Below are 16,953 nucleotides of genomic sequence, written 5' to 3'. Positions count from 1 at the left end.
AAAGTTCTTCATTATTTTTTTATTCAAGTTTAAAAAAAAAAATCCTCACTTTTTTAATTTAAAAACTACAAAATGTACCCTGGTAAATATAAAGAATTTCAATTAAAAGTTATAAAATATCAATATTTTAATTTATTTAATATAATAATTATAAAATTAATAGGATTTTTTCAATTTATTATTGTGATCGATTAACATCTGATAAAATTAAAAATTTAGCTATTGATTAGACATAAAAAAGTTAATCCGATTTAATTAAGGATTATTAACATAATTTAAACTATCCTTGTATCTGAAAATCCAGAGTTATGATTTGAGATAATCAAACAATCTTCATATATTACCCATAGATCAGATCTTTAGATATCTGGGATGTTATCTTTTACTTGAGAGAGAGTCTGCAAGATAAGATAAAGAGAGAGGCATAGTTGGATAGAGAGCAGAGGCAGAAGCAGAAGGCTGAATCAGAAGAAGCAGAAACAAAAGGCTTGCCTAGGAGGCCTGCCTGCCACCCAGCCAGCCAGTCAGCCTTTTCATTACCTGATAATAATAATAATACACGTGCAACGCCGACTTTTTCAGCCACGCCCTCTATTATTTGTCCTCCTTTCAATTTACACAATTATATGCCTCAATAATTGTCTATCTATCTACTACTCTTCCCATTAATATTCATTAAAATGTTTTACCTCTGCAGGTGCATTCCACTCTCAATTAAGTCCAGGCCCTTTTGTGTTCAATTTAATATAACCAGAGTGCTGTCGATAAATTGAATGGCATTGTTAGAAAGGTGTATCACTAGATTGCCGATAATCAACAGAGATAGATTTGAGTTAACTTATGTTTAATTATTAGTTTGATTCAAATTGATTTGTCTTATATGATTACAAGTTTAAAGATTTGTACAGTTAAGATATATAACGAGTTAAACTTATTAGATCAAAATAATTTGATTCAAATTGATTAAAGTAATATTATTTTTATTAATATATATCAAAACGATATTATTATGATTGATTTTAACTTGATATTGTGTCAAATTTAGCTTAATTTGAGGTTGACCCCTTATAAATTAAGTTTAACTCAAATTAGTTTAAGGTAAACTTATCAAACTTAAGTCTAGGTTTAAGTTTGATTCTATAAGTCAAATCAAATTTGAATTGATCTCAATTTGAATTTGGTTTGACTTAAAACCATCTCCAATTGGAGCTTCCACTTGACTTTTAAACTAAACACTAATATAAGCTAAGTTAATTTAGATTAAATTCAACAAACATTTCTAATCATCACTCTTCAGCGAGTCGTAAGAGGGCACTAATGTTGCCCTTCTCCGACTCGCGGAAGAGTGAGGCTCCCTGTCCATTGACTAGACAAGAAGACCTGTATGAATGCACGTTGCATCTTTATAGATGAGACAAAATAGTATTGCTGCGTTAAGAGAAATAAAAAACTGGGTGTCAATGATAATTTGAAAGAGGAAAGGGCCAAATCCAACTCTGCATAAGCCTTTGTTCAGCAATTTACCTACCAATGATAAAGAAATGAATGCTAATTAAGTAAATAGTAAAAGCAAAATGTTCATTATTTTTGTCAACATATTCCATTGCCAAAGACATGAAAGACAAGGAAAAAGGTTTGGAAAGTGAATCAAAAATTTACAACAATATATACAAAACCAGAAGTGAACAAGAAAAGGGTGTTACCATTGATTCATGATTCAAGTACCACTGATTGTGACAACAAAATAAAAGGAATCATAGATAGGGAAATCTTTTTTTTTCTTTTTGGGTAATGAAAAAACTTACAACCATCCACTTTTTTATTTTAATTATACAAATTTAATCGTCTATGTTATTAGATTGTATTTATATTATTTCTATTTGGGTTTGGATTTTGGATCAAACTTTTAACCGTAACTCTAACCCAACATTGAATTAAATACATATCAAAATCTTATAACTCTAATATGATTTGAATTATATTTGGATTGACTTGATATTATACAATCTAAATTGATTAACTATAGTTAAGTCCAAACCAACCACTATAAATATGAGAAAACTATGGATCCAATTATCAGTTCTACAATCACTCTATTAGATTAATTAAAATTTTGATCTTGATATGTTTAACGAGTTTCAAACTTATACTTCTTTATTTGGATGCGCCCAACTTTTTAAACTTACAAGTAACTCTTACTTTAATCAAATAATCATTTTTGTATCTAATTAAGAGTTTAGTTAAGAGTTACTATTTTAATATAATCAAATTTAAATTAATTATACTTAATAAATAAAATTTCAGATTAAGTGATTAATCTCGTACCCACTTTCACTACCAAAAATAATACTCTTATGGGGACGAATGCCCCCAGCTTCACTAATAGAACTACCCATTTTGAGGCATGGATATGGAAATCTATCTGGACAGAGAAAATATAAAAGTTTTGCACAGAAAAAGAATTAGGTGGATGATGATTTACTGTTCAGGAATCAGAAAGCCTACCAGTCGTCTTAGCCATCTGAAAAAAACCTGACTCCTCTCATTTCTTTCTCTCTCACAAAACATGCTCACACACGCACGCATAAATCTCTAAAACCCAACCTTGCATTAACTGCCTTCTCTCAATCTCTTGTTTTTATGAATCAAAGTCATCTTTATTATATATTTTTATTTGTTTGTTTCCTAGTTGAGGGAAGGAAGTCTTGCAGCTTTTCTAGTAGGGCCCTTCAACTCTCTTGCTGTCTCGCATTTATGATCCCAAAAGCCAAATCTATCTCTCCCTCCGCTCAATTCTTTTCCCTTTCTTTTCTTCTTTAGTTTCAGTGCTTCTTTTCCTTCTTCTTTCTCTCTATATATTTCTACAGCCCCTTTTCTTCCCGCATGCAATACTAAATCTTCATACTCTCTTCTTCTTTCTCTAGAATAGCAAGACCATGTTGGCTGTGGAGGAAGTTCTAAGTGAACTCAATGGTGAAGAAGTTAACGAGCAGGGTTTGCCTCCAGGGTTCAGATTTCACCCCACTGATGAAGAACTCATCACCTTTTATCTGGCTTCCAAAGTGTTTAACTGGACCTTGTGTGGCATAGAAATTGCTGAGCTTGACCTTAACAGATGTGAGCCTTGGGAGCTACCAGGTATGTCTTCTTCTTGACATTTTAAGCAAAAAAAAAAATGGTAATATGTGAGAATATTATCTACTTCACTTAGCAGCTAGCTAGGTTGTGTTCTTTAGCATATTATTATATCTAAAAATTCTCCAAGCTTGCCTCCTCTCTAGAGGCCTTTCGATTTTTTTTGTTAGAAATAAACAAAATGGTGGACTGGAAGCTAAATCCTTATCTAAAAATGACAGTAAACTTTCATAGACATTCCTCATACTGCCCCACTGAACATCTTAATAACCATTTTACATTTTAGCTGAAGAACCATTTATGATCGCTCTAAGATTTAACTGTTACTATAATTTACATATGTGTATATCTCAATTTACTTGCAGATGCCTCTGTGTGTGTGTGTGTATAATTGCTTGAGCCTTGTCAATGCCAAGCAGTTGAGTAGAAGACATATGTTCTTCAAAAGAATAAAACTTAGGGGTCAATGATGAAGAGATAATAAAGGAGTTAACGAAGAATATAAAGATTATAATGAAATTTTATGTTTACCGAACTAAAAATATTTAAAGTCAAATGGGGTCGACCCCTCTTGACCTTTTGGTGTTCCTGTACAAATAAATCTTATCAATTTGGTTGTGATTTTAAGTTAAGTACTCAAATGGGTATTCAGTATAAGTGTACATAAGTCATTCTTTTCTTTCACTTGGAAATCTGATCATATGATATATCTAAACAAATTTTTACATATAATGTTACTTGTATAGGCATAATAAATGCATAACAATGGACAGGAAAGAGAGAGAGTAAGATATATATATATACATGGTCTGACATTGGTATATGTATGAATATGAATTTATAAAAGATGGTGTTACCATTGTTGGTTGTTTATAGATGTTGCCAAGATGGGTGAGAAAGAATGGTACTTCTTTAGCCTGAGGGACAGGAAGTACCCGACTGGATTAAGAACAAACAGAGCAACGGGGGCTGGATACTGGAAGGCCACAGGGAAAGACAGGGAAGTTTGCAGCAGTGCCACAAATGGAGGTCTCATCGGCATGAAAAAAACCCTCGTTTTCTACAGAGGCAGAGCCCCCCGTGGAGAGAAAACCAAGTGGGTCATGCACGAGTACCGCTTGGATGGTGACTTTTCCTATCGCCACACGTGTAAGGTAAGTAGTACTGGGCCCCACTGTCATCTTCACACGTGCATATCATGGCATAGGGAATACATATACGTATATATATATATATAAAAAGTTAGTAAGCCACTACTACTATTACTGCTGCTGCAGCACCCGCTTGGCCCCCTCCCTTTGTCCCCTTCTAGGTTGACTTATTATGGTTGATGGATGGGGTGTGTGGATGCCGACTACACCGTTTTCACATTTTTATTTATTACCCATTGGGGTAGATTTTGATTTGATTGATACGACTGATTGATTGAAAGATTTGATCTTTTCTTTACAAATACTGTTACTGTACATATATACAATATGATTTATTTTTCTGAATAATATTAATCAAATTTAAATATTTTCTATCTCAAATTTGAACCAAATAAAAAAATAACGTAAATCAAAATCAGTCAAAGTTGTCGCCAAAATTAAAAGCATAATGTTCAAAGTTTAATGCTCAACTCAAATTCATAATTTATTTTGGTGAGTTTGATTTGTAACTCATTAAAAAAATATATCATTTTATCTAATAATAAATAAAATAATATTATTTTAATCATTATTTCTCTTAATTCAAATTAACCTATAAATCAAACTCAAATTAAATTGAGTCATTCTTGTACTTGTGAGTTAAACTAAATCACAAAAATCTTGACTAAAACTCAATTGAAATTTGATTTAAACAAATTAAAATCGAATTATGTTAGATTTTGATGTTGAACTTGTTCAATTTGAATTTAACCCTATTCGGAATATTTTATTATCATTTTTTTATTAAATAAATTGGATTTTTTTTTTTTTTTGCTATTGAAACGATAAGCTTTTAGATTTTATTGCATGTCGAATCAAACTTTTATTAGTTCCTATTGAAAACCAAACTAATCATCTTGTTTTCAAAACAAATCAAAATATAAATGCTGATTGTATTTGTTAATGGATATTGAAAGAACAATTTTTTTTGGGCAGGAGGAATGGGTGATATGCAGAATATTTCACAAGGCCGGGGAGAAGAAGAATGGCATTCTGCAAGGACAAAGCTATGTCTTTGAAGCTTGTTCATCTCCTACAGGTTCCTTGCCTCAATTGCTTGAAACTCAAACAGCCTTACTGGAATGTCAAGAATCTGAAAACCCAGATTTCCAAAATGCTTTTGTGTATCAGCACCACCAGCAAGAAAGTGACCTGAAAAGCTTGATAATAAACCCAGTTGTGTCTCAATCACATTCTCATTCAGATGACCTCTTCCCAATGAATGGATTCCAAACCTCTTTTTCACACAATAACCCTTCTACCACAATCGCCCAATCACCTTCTTCCATGCTCTTCAAGTCCCTCCTCCTCTCACATCAAGATCTCACATTGAAGGAACAAAATGCTATTCCTAGACAGTGCAAGACAGAGGCCAGCTTTTCCCATTTCCAACTACCTGATGCCAACAACAGCTTTAGCTGGATGGAAAAAATTCAGCCAAACACATATCAAAATCCCTTGTTTTTTGAGATGGGTTGTAATCTTTCGGGGCTTACAACAACACAATCTGGAAATACTGCGGGGAGCAGTGCCAATGAGATGTCTACTTCAGTTGCTTTCAACAGGAGTAGCTTTCGAGGGATGCTTGATTCTTCCATCAGACTCCCTGGAGAATCTTGGGCATTGGATGCCTAAACAACTCCTCATTTAATGAGATCATATATATCTATAAATAGTTTGCGTATATTCCCACTATATATATATATAATCTAGAGTAATCTCTCCATCCCTGCAAATGCAAGTATCCATCCATCTTTCATGTACTAGTATTGGACAACTTCTTTCTGTATGTTTTTATTATTGTAAAAATATTGTTTGTTTCTTACCTGAGTTTGATTATTCCTTTTGCATTTAGTTAAAAGTTTTCTTTTTAACCTAATCCGTTTAAAGAAAATCTTAAATCTAGAGATGGTCTTAGAACAATTCATATACTTCTGTCTGGTATCCTTATGGGATATTCGAAAATCTTGGGAGAGGGAGAGAGCCGAGAAGGGGAAAAAAGAAAGTTGGCAGGGAAAGGGTTAAATGAATGATGTGACAGGAAGGAAGAGAATGGACGTTTTTACGTCACCTGTATTTATCATTGACGATGGGATTGGCTCCCATTTGCATGCATGTGCAGAGATGCGAGGGCCTCTAGCTGGGTTTGTAATTGTAATTTGTAGGGCCTCTAAGTTAATATTGCTTCTGACTATTGGGGGAGACAGGGATACAGCTTGGATTTGCATATTTATGAAGTACATTTTATCATCATTACGAATGCCAATGCCATTTCACCAATCGTGTCATGACATCCATTCATTAATAGGGATAGATTCCATACTTAAACAAAGATTGGATTAAACTGACTTCGAGTCTAAGATGGGTGGCTCAAGCTTGAGTATAAAAGAGAAAATGACCAATGATATCAAAGAACAAAAAACGTTACAGAAAAAAATTGCTGACAAAATGAGCCCCAATGTAAATGTCAATCCTGAGCCGAGATTGAGCTCAACAAACTAAAATCACTTTAATTTGAATTCAACTCGTTCAATCTGAACAATGAACCCAACACTAGCCAGCATGCTTATTCTTCATATACTTATCATATTGTTATACAGTGATGAATATTCCGGCCCCTGGCCAGTCATGCACGCATATTCAATCCCTGGCAATGGGGTCAAATGGTTTTTCAAAGCTGTTAGGACATGGGCTAAAACTATTTCTCAGGTCAAAGAAATAGCCGAACCAAACCAACATAATCTAGGCCATTATTACTATCACTTGATTTAATGTTTGTGTCCCACAGCCAAGTAATTGAGTGCCAAAATTCCCTTTTTTTTTTGGCTGGCTATAACCAATAAACATTTCACAGCCAAGTATCAGAGTGCCCAAATTCTAGCTGCAAGTTTCTAAATAAAATATGTTTCCGAAATTTGAGTCTGCTTCTCCAATAAAAAAGAATCAGCCCTGCTGATTTCAACAATACAAGCACGCAAGCAATTAAAAAGCATTGAAATTTTATACAATTCACAATGCAATAAATGGGGCAACCATAAATTTGCAGGATAGCATTTTATTTTCAACAAAGTTTGTTACACAGAAGTAAAAATAGAGATTCAAACTCCTAGAGTTTTAGATCAAAGTAAAGGAAAACAAGTCCACTCCACATACCTACATAGCATAGCCCTTAATTATTATATGGTGATTATCAAATACCCATTGCATCAAAAATAGCAGCAACGTTTTAACAATGGATTTCTAAGCATTGCATGGAAATGTTCCTGTAACACGCAGACAATTAATATTTAGTCACATTTGATTGCAATTTGTAGTTCTTGCAAATATACAACCACAGGGAAAAAAAAGGGTGGACCATTGACATAAAATGTCACAAGAAAACAAATAACAGATTTTCCAATAAACAGGATAGGCAATAACAGCCATTATCAGCCTATAAAGAAATGCCAGAACTTATTAGAAATCATGTTGGTTTCTACATTTGATAGCCTTAAGTCTAATTTACTCCGAGGTATAGATAGAGACATAAGAATTCAAACAGCCCTAAAGGAGTTATAAATTGAATCCCATACATAAAAAAGCAAGTTGTCTATATCTACAATGCATACCCTTAATAATCATGTACAAGTTCAATATGAAAGAGGTGAGCTACCCTAACTGGCAAAATAAAGCAGTTACCAGATAAAAGGAAAACAAATTCAAGGTTGAAGATTTGATTCTTAAGCATGATCATTTCAGCAAGTAAAATCAATGTTTTAGAACCCTGACCAAGCATTGACCCCGTGAAAGGGCCGATCAGGGTTTCTCTTGATCTAAACAGTTAAAATGGCGATTAAACCCTGTTTAAATAAATATTAGAATAATATTAAAACAATTTAGCCATTTTAATAACTAAATATAAAATATGAATTACATTTAATCAAAATTGAATTTGGCCATTGGTTTCGCATGTCCACATTAATTTGAGTCCTAGCATGGTGGTGTGGTGCATTGCTTGATTCCCAACAATTGCAATATCTTATGTTGATGTCAACATAACAACATGCTGACACAAGGGTAATGGTTTATCAGTTTTACCAAGTGGTGGAACAATGAACCAGGAAGGTTCAACCCCAGAAGTCCAACTGCAAAATCTAAATTTGTGCTTATCCAGGCCAGCAACTGGGCTGGGCACAGGGTCCTGGTCGGACCAGGTCTGGGTTTTAAAACATTGAGTAAAATATGAAGCAAATATGTAACACCAAACAGTACTTCACCATAAGCTAACAGGGTAATCAACATTGAATGTCCAAATAATAAGCAACCAAAAGTTCTCACAGCACCAGCCACCTAGTTCTTAGATGAAACAGAGATCTTAAGTATTTTCAATTCCTTTAAGTGTTTAACAACGACAAACAAAAGCATTGAGCAGAATAAAATCAGACGGGTATAAGTTCGAGATGAAAAAGCAAGATCCCTTACATGATCGCAATCCAAATTGAATCTCAACAAAGGAAAAGGAAAAAGAAAAATCAAAACCCTAAGTAGACGAACCTATTTCGGATATTTATCAGACTTGTATTCAGGAGGTGAATAGAGGACAGCCGCAACCATGGCTCCCGGAAGAACCACGAACTTAGCCGCGGCCGCAAGCTTCGCCACCAATGGCTTCCCTTTCATCATCTCCAGTCTTTCGATTCGATTTTCTTCTTCTTACTCTCTCAATGACTTTCATATTTAGACCTAACTATTTTACAAGAATATGCGCCACACATTTGGCCCTTTTTGCATTGGCCCAAATACTCAAGCCCAAGTTTAAAAAATATTGGGCCAACTCGCCTCCGCCCATCATTACAAACAAACAAACAATTCTTAAAATAAATTAGAAATTAAATTGATTATTAATAAAAGTATGGCAAAATTAAAGATAGATTCAAATTGAATTGAACTTAAATTGGTTTCAATTAGAGCTTAGTTTGAATCTAAAATGAGTAGTTTGAGATTGAATTTTGCTTATTCATTCAACGATAAATTTATTGAATAAGGAGTAGAAAGAAAAAAATAAAATTCACAAAGAAGATGAAAATTTATTCAAAAAGAGAATTAGCCGATCACTCAATTAAACCGAACTAGGGTGGATAGTTATTCGAGTTCAACTTGTTTGAGTTAAATACTGAGCTAACTCTAATCACACCCAACTTTAGATAAAATCATAAAATGACATGACAATTATTTGAAAAGAAATGATTTTTAACCTTAATTTAAATTATGAGATATAATATTATAATTTATAAATGTATGCAAATTTTTCTTTTTATTTTTCTAATTTCATTTATCTTTAAAAGCTATTGAGAGATTCAGAAGAAAGTTTATTGGAGATAAAAAACAATTATCAAATAAGACACAGCAACTCGATTGAGTCAAGCTTGCATAACTCAATCTTAAGCTAAGAGTATCCTTGCCCGAATCCAGCCTTAACCCAAGGGATAAGGATCACGACAGTGTGCATGCAAGTGAAACCTCATTTCGCGGGAAATAAGTTCTCTGGGACCAGACTGCTGTCGTTTTCAATCCTTTTTTTTTTGGTCAGAAGACGAGAGAGGGCACTCACAGACGTTCTTCAATTATCCTTCACACAATTTTTTTCAACAAGATTTCTTGGTTGGTTTCGGAAGCACCAACAAAATAATAATTTTGGCTCTTTTTCCACCTCGAAAAGGTTTCAACTACCCACAACTCCTCATCGTCATTCCATCTTCCCAAAACTAAAAATCCCAACACCATTTGCATCTTACAATTGCAGGTCTAATGGCAGCTGACTCAAACAGGAGGACTTCCAATACTCAGCTCTTGGAAGAACTTCAAGCACTTAGCCAACCCCTCTACCAAACTCCTCATACAACCACTAGAAGAACTGCCTCTCTTGCTCTTCCCCGAACTTCAGTTCCCCCAATCACATCTACTGATGAGAAAACCACCACTAAACTCGGGCGCATGTCCTTGTCCCCATGGCGTTCAAGGCCAAAGCTTGATGATGAAAGTCAGCAGCAGATAGAGAGCGGCAAGGTGTTGAACCAGCAAGACATCAAGATATCAGATGAAAAGGGAGCTTCAGCAGAAAAGAAAGGAATTTGGAATTGGAAGCCTATTCGAGCACTTTCCCATATTGGGATGCAGAAATTAAGTTGTTTGTTCTCTGTAGAAGTTGTTACTGTCCAAGGACTTCCAGCTTCCATGAATGGGCTTCGGCTTTCTGTTTGTGTACGTAAACAAGAAACAAAGGACGGAGCAGTTCATACGATGCCCTCGAGGGTTTCACAGGGAGCTTCTGATTTTGAAGAAACACTGTTTGTTAAGTGTCATGTTTATTGCACTCCTGGCAATGGGAAGCAGCTGAAATTTGAGCCTCGTCCGTTTTGGATTTATGTGTTTGCAACTGATGCTGGGGAGCTCGATTTTGGAAGGTGTGTCGTAGATTTGAGCCAACTTATTCAGGAATCCATCGCCAAGAGTTTTGAAGGTTCTCGGGTTCGACAGTGGGACATGAGTTTCAATCTGTCAGGAAAGGCAAAGGGCGGAGAACTTGTTCTGAAATTGGGGTTTCAAATTGTGGAAAAAGATGGAGGACTTGATATTTATAGTCAGGCCGAAGGCCTAAAGTCAAGCAAATCTAGAAAATTTTCTCCATCTTTTGGCCGTAGGCAATCAAAAACTTCATTTAGTGTCCCTAGTCCAAGGATGTCAAGCCGAGGAGGAGCATGGACTCCTTCAGAGAGAGGAGCATCTGCTGATCTTCAAGGAATTGATGACTTGAATCTGGATGAGCCTGCGCCAGTTCCTTCAACCCTTCCCTCTGTTCAGAAGTCCAAAGAACCAGAATCAAAAATAGAAGATCTTGACCTCCCAGACTTTGAAGTTGTGGATAAAGGAGTTGAGATTGAAGACAAAGAAGAGGTTGGCGAAGGAGAATCCGAGGAAACCAATGAAGGAAAGTCAGCATCAAGTGAGGTCGTCAAGGAGGTAGTGCATGATCAGGCACATCTTATGAGACTGTCAGAGTTTGATTCAATAGCTCAGCAGATAAAAGCTCTTGAATCTATGATAGGAGAAGAAAAAATCATCAAAACAGACGAAGAAATAGAATCACAGAGATTGGATGCAGGCGAAGAAACTGTAACAAGGGAATTTCTTCAAATGCTTGAGGATGAAGAGACTAACAAATTTAAATTTAATCAACCAGAAATTCCTCCCCTGCAGCTGGATGAAAATGAAGATTCAGCAGATGCTGGAACCAAAATATACCTTCCGGATCTTGGAAAGGGTTTAGGTTCTGTGGTTCAAACAAGGGATGGAGGCTACTTAGCTGCTATGAACCCTCTGGACACTTTAGTTGGAAGGAAGGATACTCCAAAACTAGCAATGCAGATATCAAAACCTTTTGTCCTTCCGTCAAACAAATCCATGAATGGGTTTGAATTATTTCAGAGAATGGCAGCTGTTGGATTTGAGGAACTCAGTTCAGAAATCTTGTCTTTGATGCCTATGGATGAACTGATTGGTAAAACTGCCGAACAAATAGCCTTTGAAGGCATTGCTTCTGCAATCATCCAAGGAAGGAACAAAGAAGGTGCTACCTCAAGTGCTGCACGCACCATCGCTGCAGTAAAAACCATGGTCACTGCCACGAGTACAGGCAGGAAAGAAAGGATTTCAACAGGACTTTGGAATGTCAATGAAAATCCATTGACAGCAGAGGAGATTTTGGCCTTCTCATTGCAGAAGATTGAGGCAATGGCAGTTGAAGCCTTAAAAATTCAAGCAGAAATGGCTGAGGAAGATGCTCCCTTTGTTGTTTCTCCATTAATTCAGAAGACAATTACAAGTAGTGGCAAAGATCAGAGTCACCCTCTCACTTCGGCTGTTCCACTGGAAGATTGGATTAAAAATTACAACTCAACTGCTTCTGATAGTCAGCTAGGGAACCAAGAGGCAATTGCACTAGTAGTGGTCATCCAGCTACGTGATCCTATTAGGAGATATGAGGCAGTTGGGGGACCTGCAGTAGCTCTTATTCATGCTGCACGTGCAAACAAAAACATGGACAATTATGATGAGGAAAAGAGATTCAAAGTGGCCAGTTTGCATGTTGGAAGTTTGAGGGTAAGAACAGGAGGAAAGAGGAATGTGTGGGATGGTGAAAAACAGAGGCTAACTGCTATGCAGTGGCTGTTAGCTCATGGTCTAGGAAAGTCAGGCAAAAAGGGAAAACATGTCTATATTAAGGGACAAGATTTGTTGTGGAGCATTTCCGCACGGGTAATGGCTGATATGTGGCTTAAACCAATGAGAAATCCAGATGTGAAGTTTTCAAAGTAAAAGAATAACTTTGTATCTCATTCCAAAAATCTAAATTGACTTCAGAATCTCCTTCCTGGCCATAAACACAATAGAGTATGATTAGAAAGTGTAAGGATTATAGCCTCAATTTTAAATTTAATAAAGACATGAAATGATAATATTGCACTTTAAAGAGCATTGTTTCAATGTATATGAAATAGAAGTCTAAATTCTATCTTAGCATACCTAAAATGATTACTTCTTTTTATCGTATGCACTGTTACATTATTGTATAAGTATGAAAAATGGATAGAACACAATCTTGTTTCTCAATTTAATAGATATAACCTAAACCCAAACAGTGCAAAGAATAAGTAGAATGATTATTGATCTAAATCCCATACCATACGAAACCAGAAATCTCTGCAGGATAAGGATCTTTCTTTGAAATGATGAAACCACCATCTATCCCACACTATAAGTTCCCTCAAGGTAATCTAACCAAGTGGAAACCACAGCAAAACACAAAGATTTTTCAAATGGGCATCCAAGCAGGAAAGCTAATAAATCCGAAAGCCACAGCTAGGGCTGGACTCGAGCTGAGCCAGCTCGAGCTCGGCTCGGTCGAGCCCGAAACGAGCCGGGCTTGGCCGAGCTCGAGCTGGCTCGGTAGATTTTTTTTTTTTAATTTTTTATATAAAACAACGTCGTTTTGACCAATATATATTAAAAATAATGTCGTTTTGATAACGAAAAACGAGCCGAACCGAACTCAAGCCCGAAACGAGCCGGCCTTAGCCGAGCTCGAGCCGAACTCGAGCCGCCCATATATGAACCGAGCCGAGCTCGAGCTGGCTGCGAGCAGAGCTCGGCTCGGCTCGCATCCAGCCCTAGCCACAGCAAGTTTCTATCTTGACAGCGGTGAGATAATGCAACTGCAATTGCCACACTTCCAGAATTTACTAATTTTCTGCAATCTCCTCTAACACTCTGTAGATGTCCTTGATTCGTGGATGATTTATGTCATCAGCAGTAAACACATGTATTCTTTTATCAACCTCTATCCAGCTACAACCAGGATTTTTTCTCATTCTTTTTTCTCTCATCAGTTTCCTTAGACATGCTACACCTTCTAATTTTCCGGAATCTGAGTATGTGTTTGCAAGTAGAATATAACTTCCAGAGACTTCAAAATCCAGCTCAAGCAAATTTCTCAGGACAAGTTCTGCTAAGTTTGTATTGTGATGTATCTGACAAGCACCAAGCAGAGCTCCCCATATATCAACAGTTGGCTTAAAAGGCATTCCATCAATCAAACTCTTAGCCTCCTCCAGCAACCCAGAGCGCCCAAGTAGATCTACCATGCATGCAAAATGCTCATGGCGAGGAGACATGCAAAAATCTTTAGTCATGGAATTAAAATAAAGTTTACCTTCAGTCACAAGCCCTGAATGGCTACACCCCGAAAGAAGAGCTACAAAGCTTATATGATCAGGTCTGCATTTCATCTTTAACATATCCTCAAAAATCTCAATAACTTTCTTCCCTTTACCATTCTGAGCATATCCTGCCATCATTGCATTCCAGGAAATCAGATTTTTGTTACCTATGGAATGAAAAATTTGTTCTGCTTCCTTAATTTGCCCACATCTTGAATACATAGTAAGAACACTGTTTGCAACTGAAACTTCAGAGCCAAAGCCTACTTTTTCGGCATGAGCCACAATTTGAATCCCTAGCTTTAATATTGATAAATTAGCACAGGCACCAATTGAAGTAGAAAAAGTGACCCAATCCGGCTTAACTCCTTCCCTTAGCATTGAATTATACAGTTTTAAACCCTCTTCCCAAAGCCCATGTTGATTATATGTAGTTATCATTGAATTCCAGGTTATAAGATTTCTCTCTAGCATTTTATTAAAACAATCGCGGGCTTTTTCAACATCACCATTTTGAGAGAATGCAGTGATCATTGCTGTCCAAGATATTATATTTCTTCTAGGCATAAATTCAAATTCACAATATGCTTTTTGAATATTACCACCACACTTAGCATACATTGTAACTAGAGCATTTCCAACAGGAACAAAGGACTCCATTCCAGTCTTGATTGTATGGGCATGAAGTTGTTCTCCAATGGAAAGATTATTTTGACTTAAACAAACCCCAAGAACAGTGGCAATGGCAAACTCATCCACGTTAACAAGAGCATCTCTCATTTGGCTAAATAATTGCAAAGCTTCTTCTCCAAGCCCAAAATGAGCAGCCCCATAAATTATAGAAGTCCATGAAACTGAATCACGTTCTGTTAAGCTGTTGAATACCCGCCTAGCAAATTTTAAGTGTCCACACTTTGCATACATATTAATCAAACCATTGCCTACAATAACATCAAGAAAAGATTCCAAACGGATCAACCGAGCATGCAAATGGGCACCCCATTCCAGATCACAAATGTTAGTACATGCACTAAGAACACTTACATATGTCAAGGAATTCGATCCAAAACCTTGCCTGCACATCTCGATAAACATACAGAGAGTTTCAACCCCAAAGCCATGCTTGGACAAGATGGAAATGATTATGTTCCATGACACAACGTCATGTTCAGCCATTCTTTTGAACATATCAAGAGCCCTCTCAGCCCCAAGTACTTTTGAATAACCATAAATCATACTATTCCAACAAAACAAACTTGGATTTTTCATTCTAAAAAATAATCTCTCAGCGTCATATATACCATCACACTTAACATACATATCCAAACTCGATTTCTCAATAGAAAAGTCACTTCCAAAATTAAATTTCTCCGCAAAAGCATGCAATTGTGTAGCCAATTTCCCATATCCTAGACACCCACAAGCCTTCATCACACAAGAGAACGAGTACAAACTAGGAACACAACTGCATTCTCGAACCAACGAAACAAAAACCTTTATAACGTCATCATACTTTCCATTCCAAAAGTAACCCGACATCATTGAGTTCCAAGAAACCGAGTCTCTCTCAGGCATTTCATCAAACAAAACTTCCGCTTGTATGACCCGACCCGAATGCGCCAACCCACTGATGATAATATTATAACTGTAAACATTGCGATACCCAGAACTAAAAAAGACACGCGTAGCATCGTCGATCAAGCCACAATTCGAGTACATGTTTAAAAGATTGTTTTGGAGGAAAATAGATGAGACTAACCCTGTTGAGATGAGCTGGGCATGGAGTTTCCTAGCGACATGAACTGATTGGAGAGACGCGCAAGCTTTCATGGCCTCGTGGAATTTTTGGGAGAGTTGAATGTAAGATTGTTGAACTGATGGGTGGTGGAAGAGATTGAGTTTCGTAGTAACGGGTTGATGATGAACGGAACGGGAGAGCCAGGGCAAATAAACGAACGGCCGTGATTTGAACGGAAACCATGAGCAGTCGATGATCATTGGAGGGTTTGAAGATTGAACTCATTCAAGTTTCTGTGAAAGTTCTATCTGATTTTGCGCGGGTTTCAGTTTGTGTTTGTTTTAAGTAATTCAAACACGGTAGTTTAGGTTAACCAAAAAAAACTCCGTGGTTTAAAGACTAAAACGGTGTCGTTTATCTGTTGACTTGTCATTTAGTCAGAGTCTCCAGCCATTGGATAATTCTATATTTATTTTCTAATATAAATTAATATATATTTATATATATATATTATTATATTATCTAATATTATTTTTTTTAATTTAAATTTATTTTTGATAATATATATTAAAAATATACTTATTTATATATGTAAAATAAATACATATAATTTTATTGTTTCGTATTTCAAATCCAAAGACATTTAATATAAAAAAAGGACTTGTAACAACAAGGATTCAATGTGACAATATTGATAAGACATCAATCTCGAATTAAGTTCAAAACAACAAACTAAAACTTTAGATTTTATTTAGCTCGTTTAAACCGAACATAACCAAACCTGAGAGCATCCAATCTTATAAATAAGTTATTTTCATTACAAATAAGATACTCGTTATAAATAAGTTAATTTCATTAGTTTTATACATATATATATATCAATAAAATTATATATAATTTTATATATAAATAATAATATATATCTTTGCATAATTTTAATTAATTATATATATATTTACTGGTTGATCTGCTCGTAATGTGATTGAAGAAAATGTGAACTGTGTGTACGTTTCCTCAATGAGCTACCACTCAGAGATGGCAGCTTTACGGTTAGAGTAATAAAGCATAGAAAAATGGAAGACTGACTGAAACTTTTGCAAACCTGAATGATTGGCTAACTGACCTCCTAGCTGAG

At 35.8% G+C, this 16,953-nt stretch overlaps 3 protein-coding genes and 1 long non-coding RNA gene across 5 annotated transcripts; 2 read left to right on the top strand and 2 right to left on the bottom strand.

Moving 5' to 3' along the window:
• Window positions 1-2,506: 2,506 nt before the first annotated feature.
• LOC123229862 (protein CUP-SHAPED COTYLEDON 3-like) lies at window positions 2,507-6,150 on the top strand. The gene is made up of 3 exons (XM_044655857.1): window positions 2,507-3,138; window positions 4,012-4,289; window positions 5,262-6,150. The coding sequence occupies exons 1-3, from the start codon at window positions 2,937-2,939 to the stop codon at window positions 5,958-5,960; spliced, it is 1,179 nt and encodes a 392-aa protein (XP_044511792.1). The 5' UTR covers window positions 2,507-2,936; the 3' UTR covers window positions 5,961-6,150.
• Window positions 6,151-7,349: 1,199 nt separating this feature from the next.
• Window positions 7,350-9,147, bottom strand: LOC123229863. The gene is made up of 2 exons (XR_006504953.1): window positions 8,859-9,147; window positions 7,350-7,588 (listed from the first exon to the last, which is right to left on the bottom strand). It is a non-coding gene; the product is annotated as an uncharacterized LOC123229863 (long non-coding RNA).
• Window positions 9,148-9,701: 554 nt separating this feature from the next.
• LOC123229527 (protein PLASTID MOVEMENT IMPAIRED 1-like) lies at window positions 9,702-12,834 on the top strand. Its single transcript, XM_044655393.1, has one exon. The coding sequence runs from the start codon at window positions 10,113-10,115 to the stop codon at window positions 12,678-12,680; it is 2,568 nt and encodes an 855-aa protein (XP_044511328.1). The 5' UTR covers window positions 9,702-10,112; the 3' UTR covers window positions 12,681-12,834.
• On the bottom strand, window positions 12,608-16,167 carry LOC123229528 (pentatricopeptide repeat-containing protein At2g13600-like). 2 transcript variants are annotated; one of them, XM_044655394.1, is made up of 2 exons: window positions 14,074-16,167; window positions 12,608-12,735 (listed from the first exon to the last, which is right to left on the bottom strand). In XM_044655394.1, exons 1-2 carry the CDS (start codon window positions 16,076-16,078, stop codon window positions 12,722-12,724), a joined length of 2,019 nt encoding a protein of 672 aa, XP_044511329.1. In that variant the 5' UTR covers window positions 16,079-16,167; the 3' UTR covers window positions 12,608-12,721. The 2 variants fall into 2 exon arrangements, with proteins under 2 accessions (XP_044511329.1, XP_044511330.1); XM_044655395.1 differs by lacking the exon at window positions 12,608-12,735 and adding an exon at window positions 13,399-13,998 and having other exon boundaries at window positions 14,101-16,167.
• Between the last annotated feature and the right edge of the window lie 786 nt (window positions 16,168-16,953).

Source organism: Mangifera indica, chromosome 11 (genome assembly GCF_011075055.1).
Source record: "Mangifera indica cultivar Alphonso chromosome 11, CATAS_Mindica_2.1, whole genome shotgun sequence".
Classification (NCBI taxonomy): domain Eukaryota; kingdom Viridiplantae; phylum Streptophyta; class Magnoliopsida; order Sapindales; family Anacardiaceae; genus Mangifera; species Mangifera indica.
The sequence above is the reverse complement of the archived record's forward strand: the minus strand, read 5'-3'. Positions and strand labels throughout refer to the sequence as shown.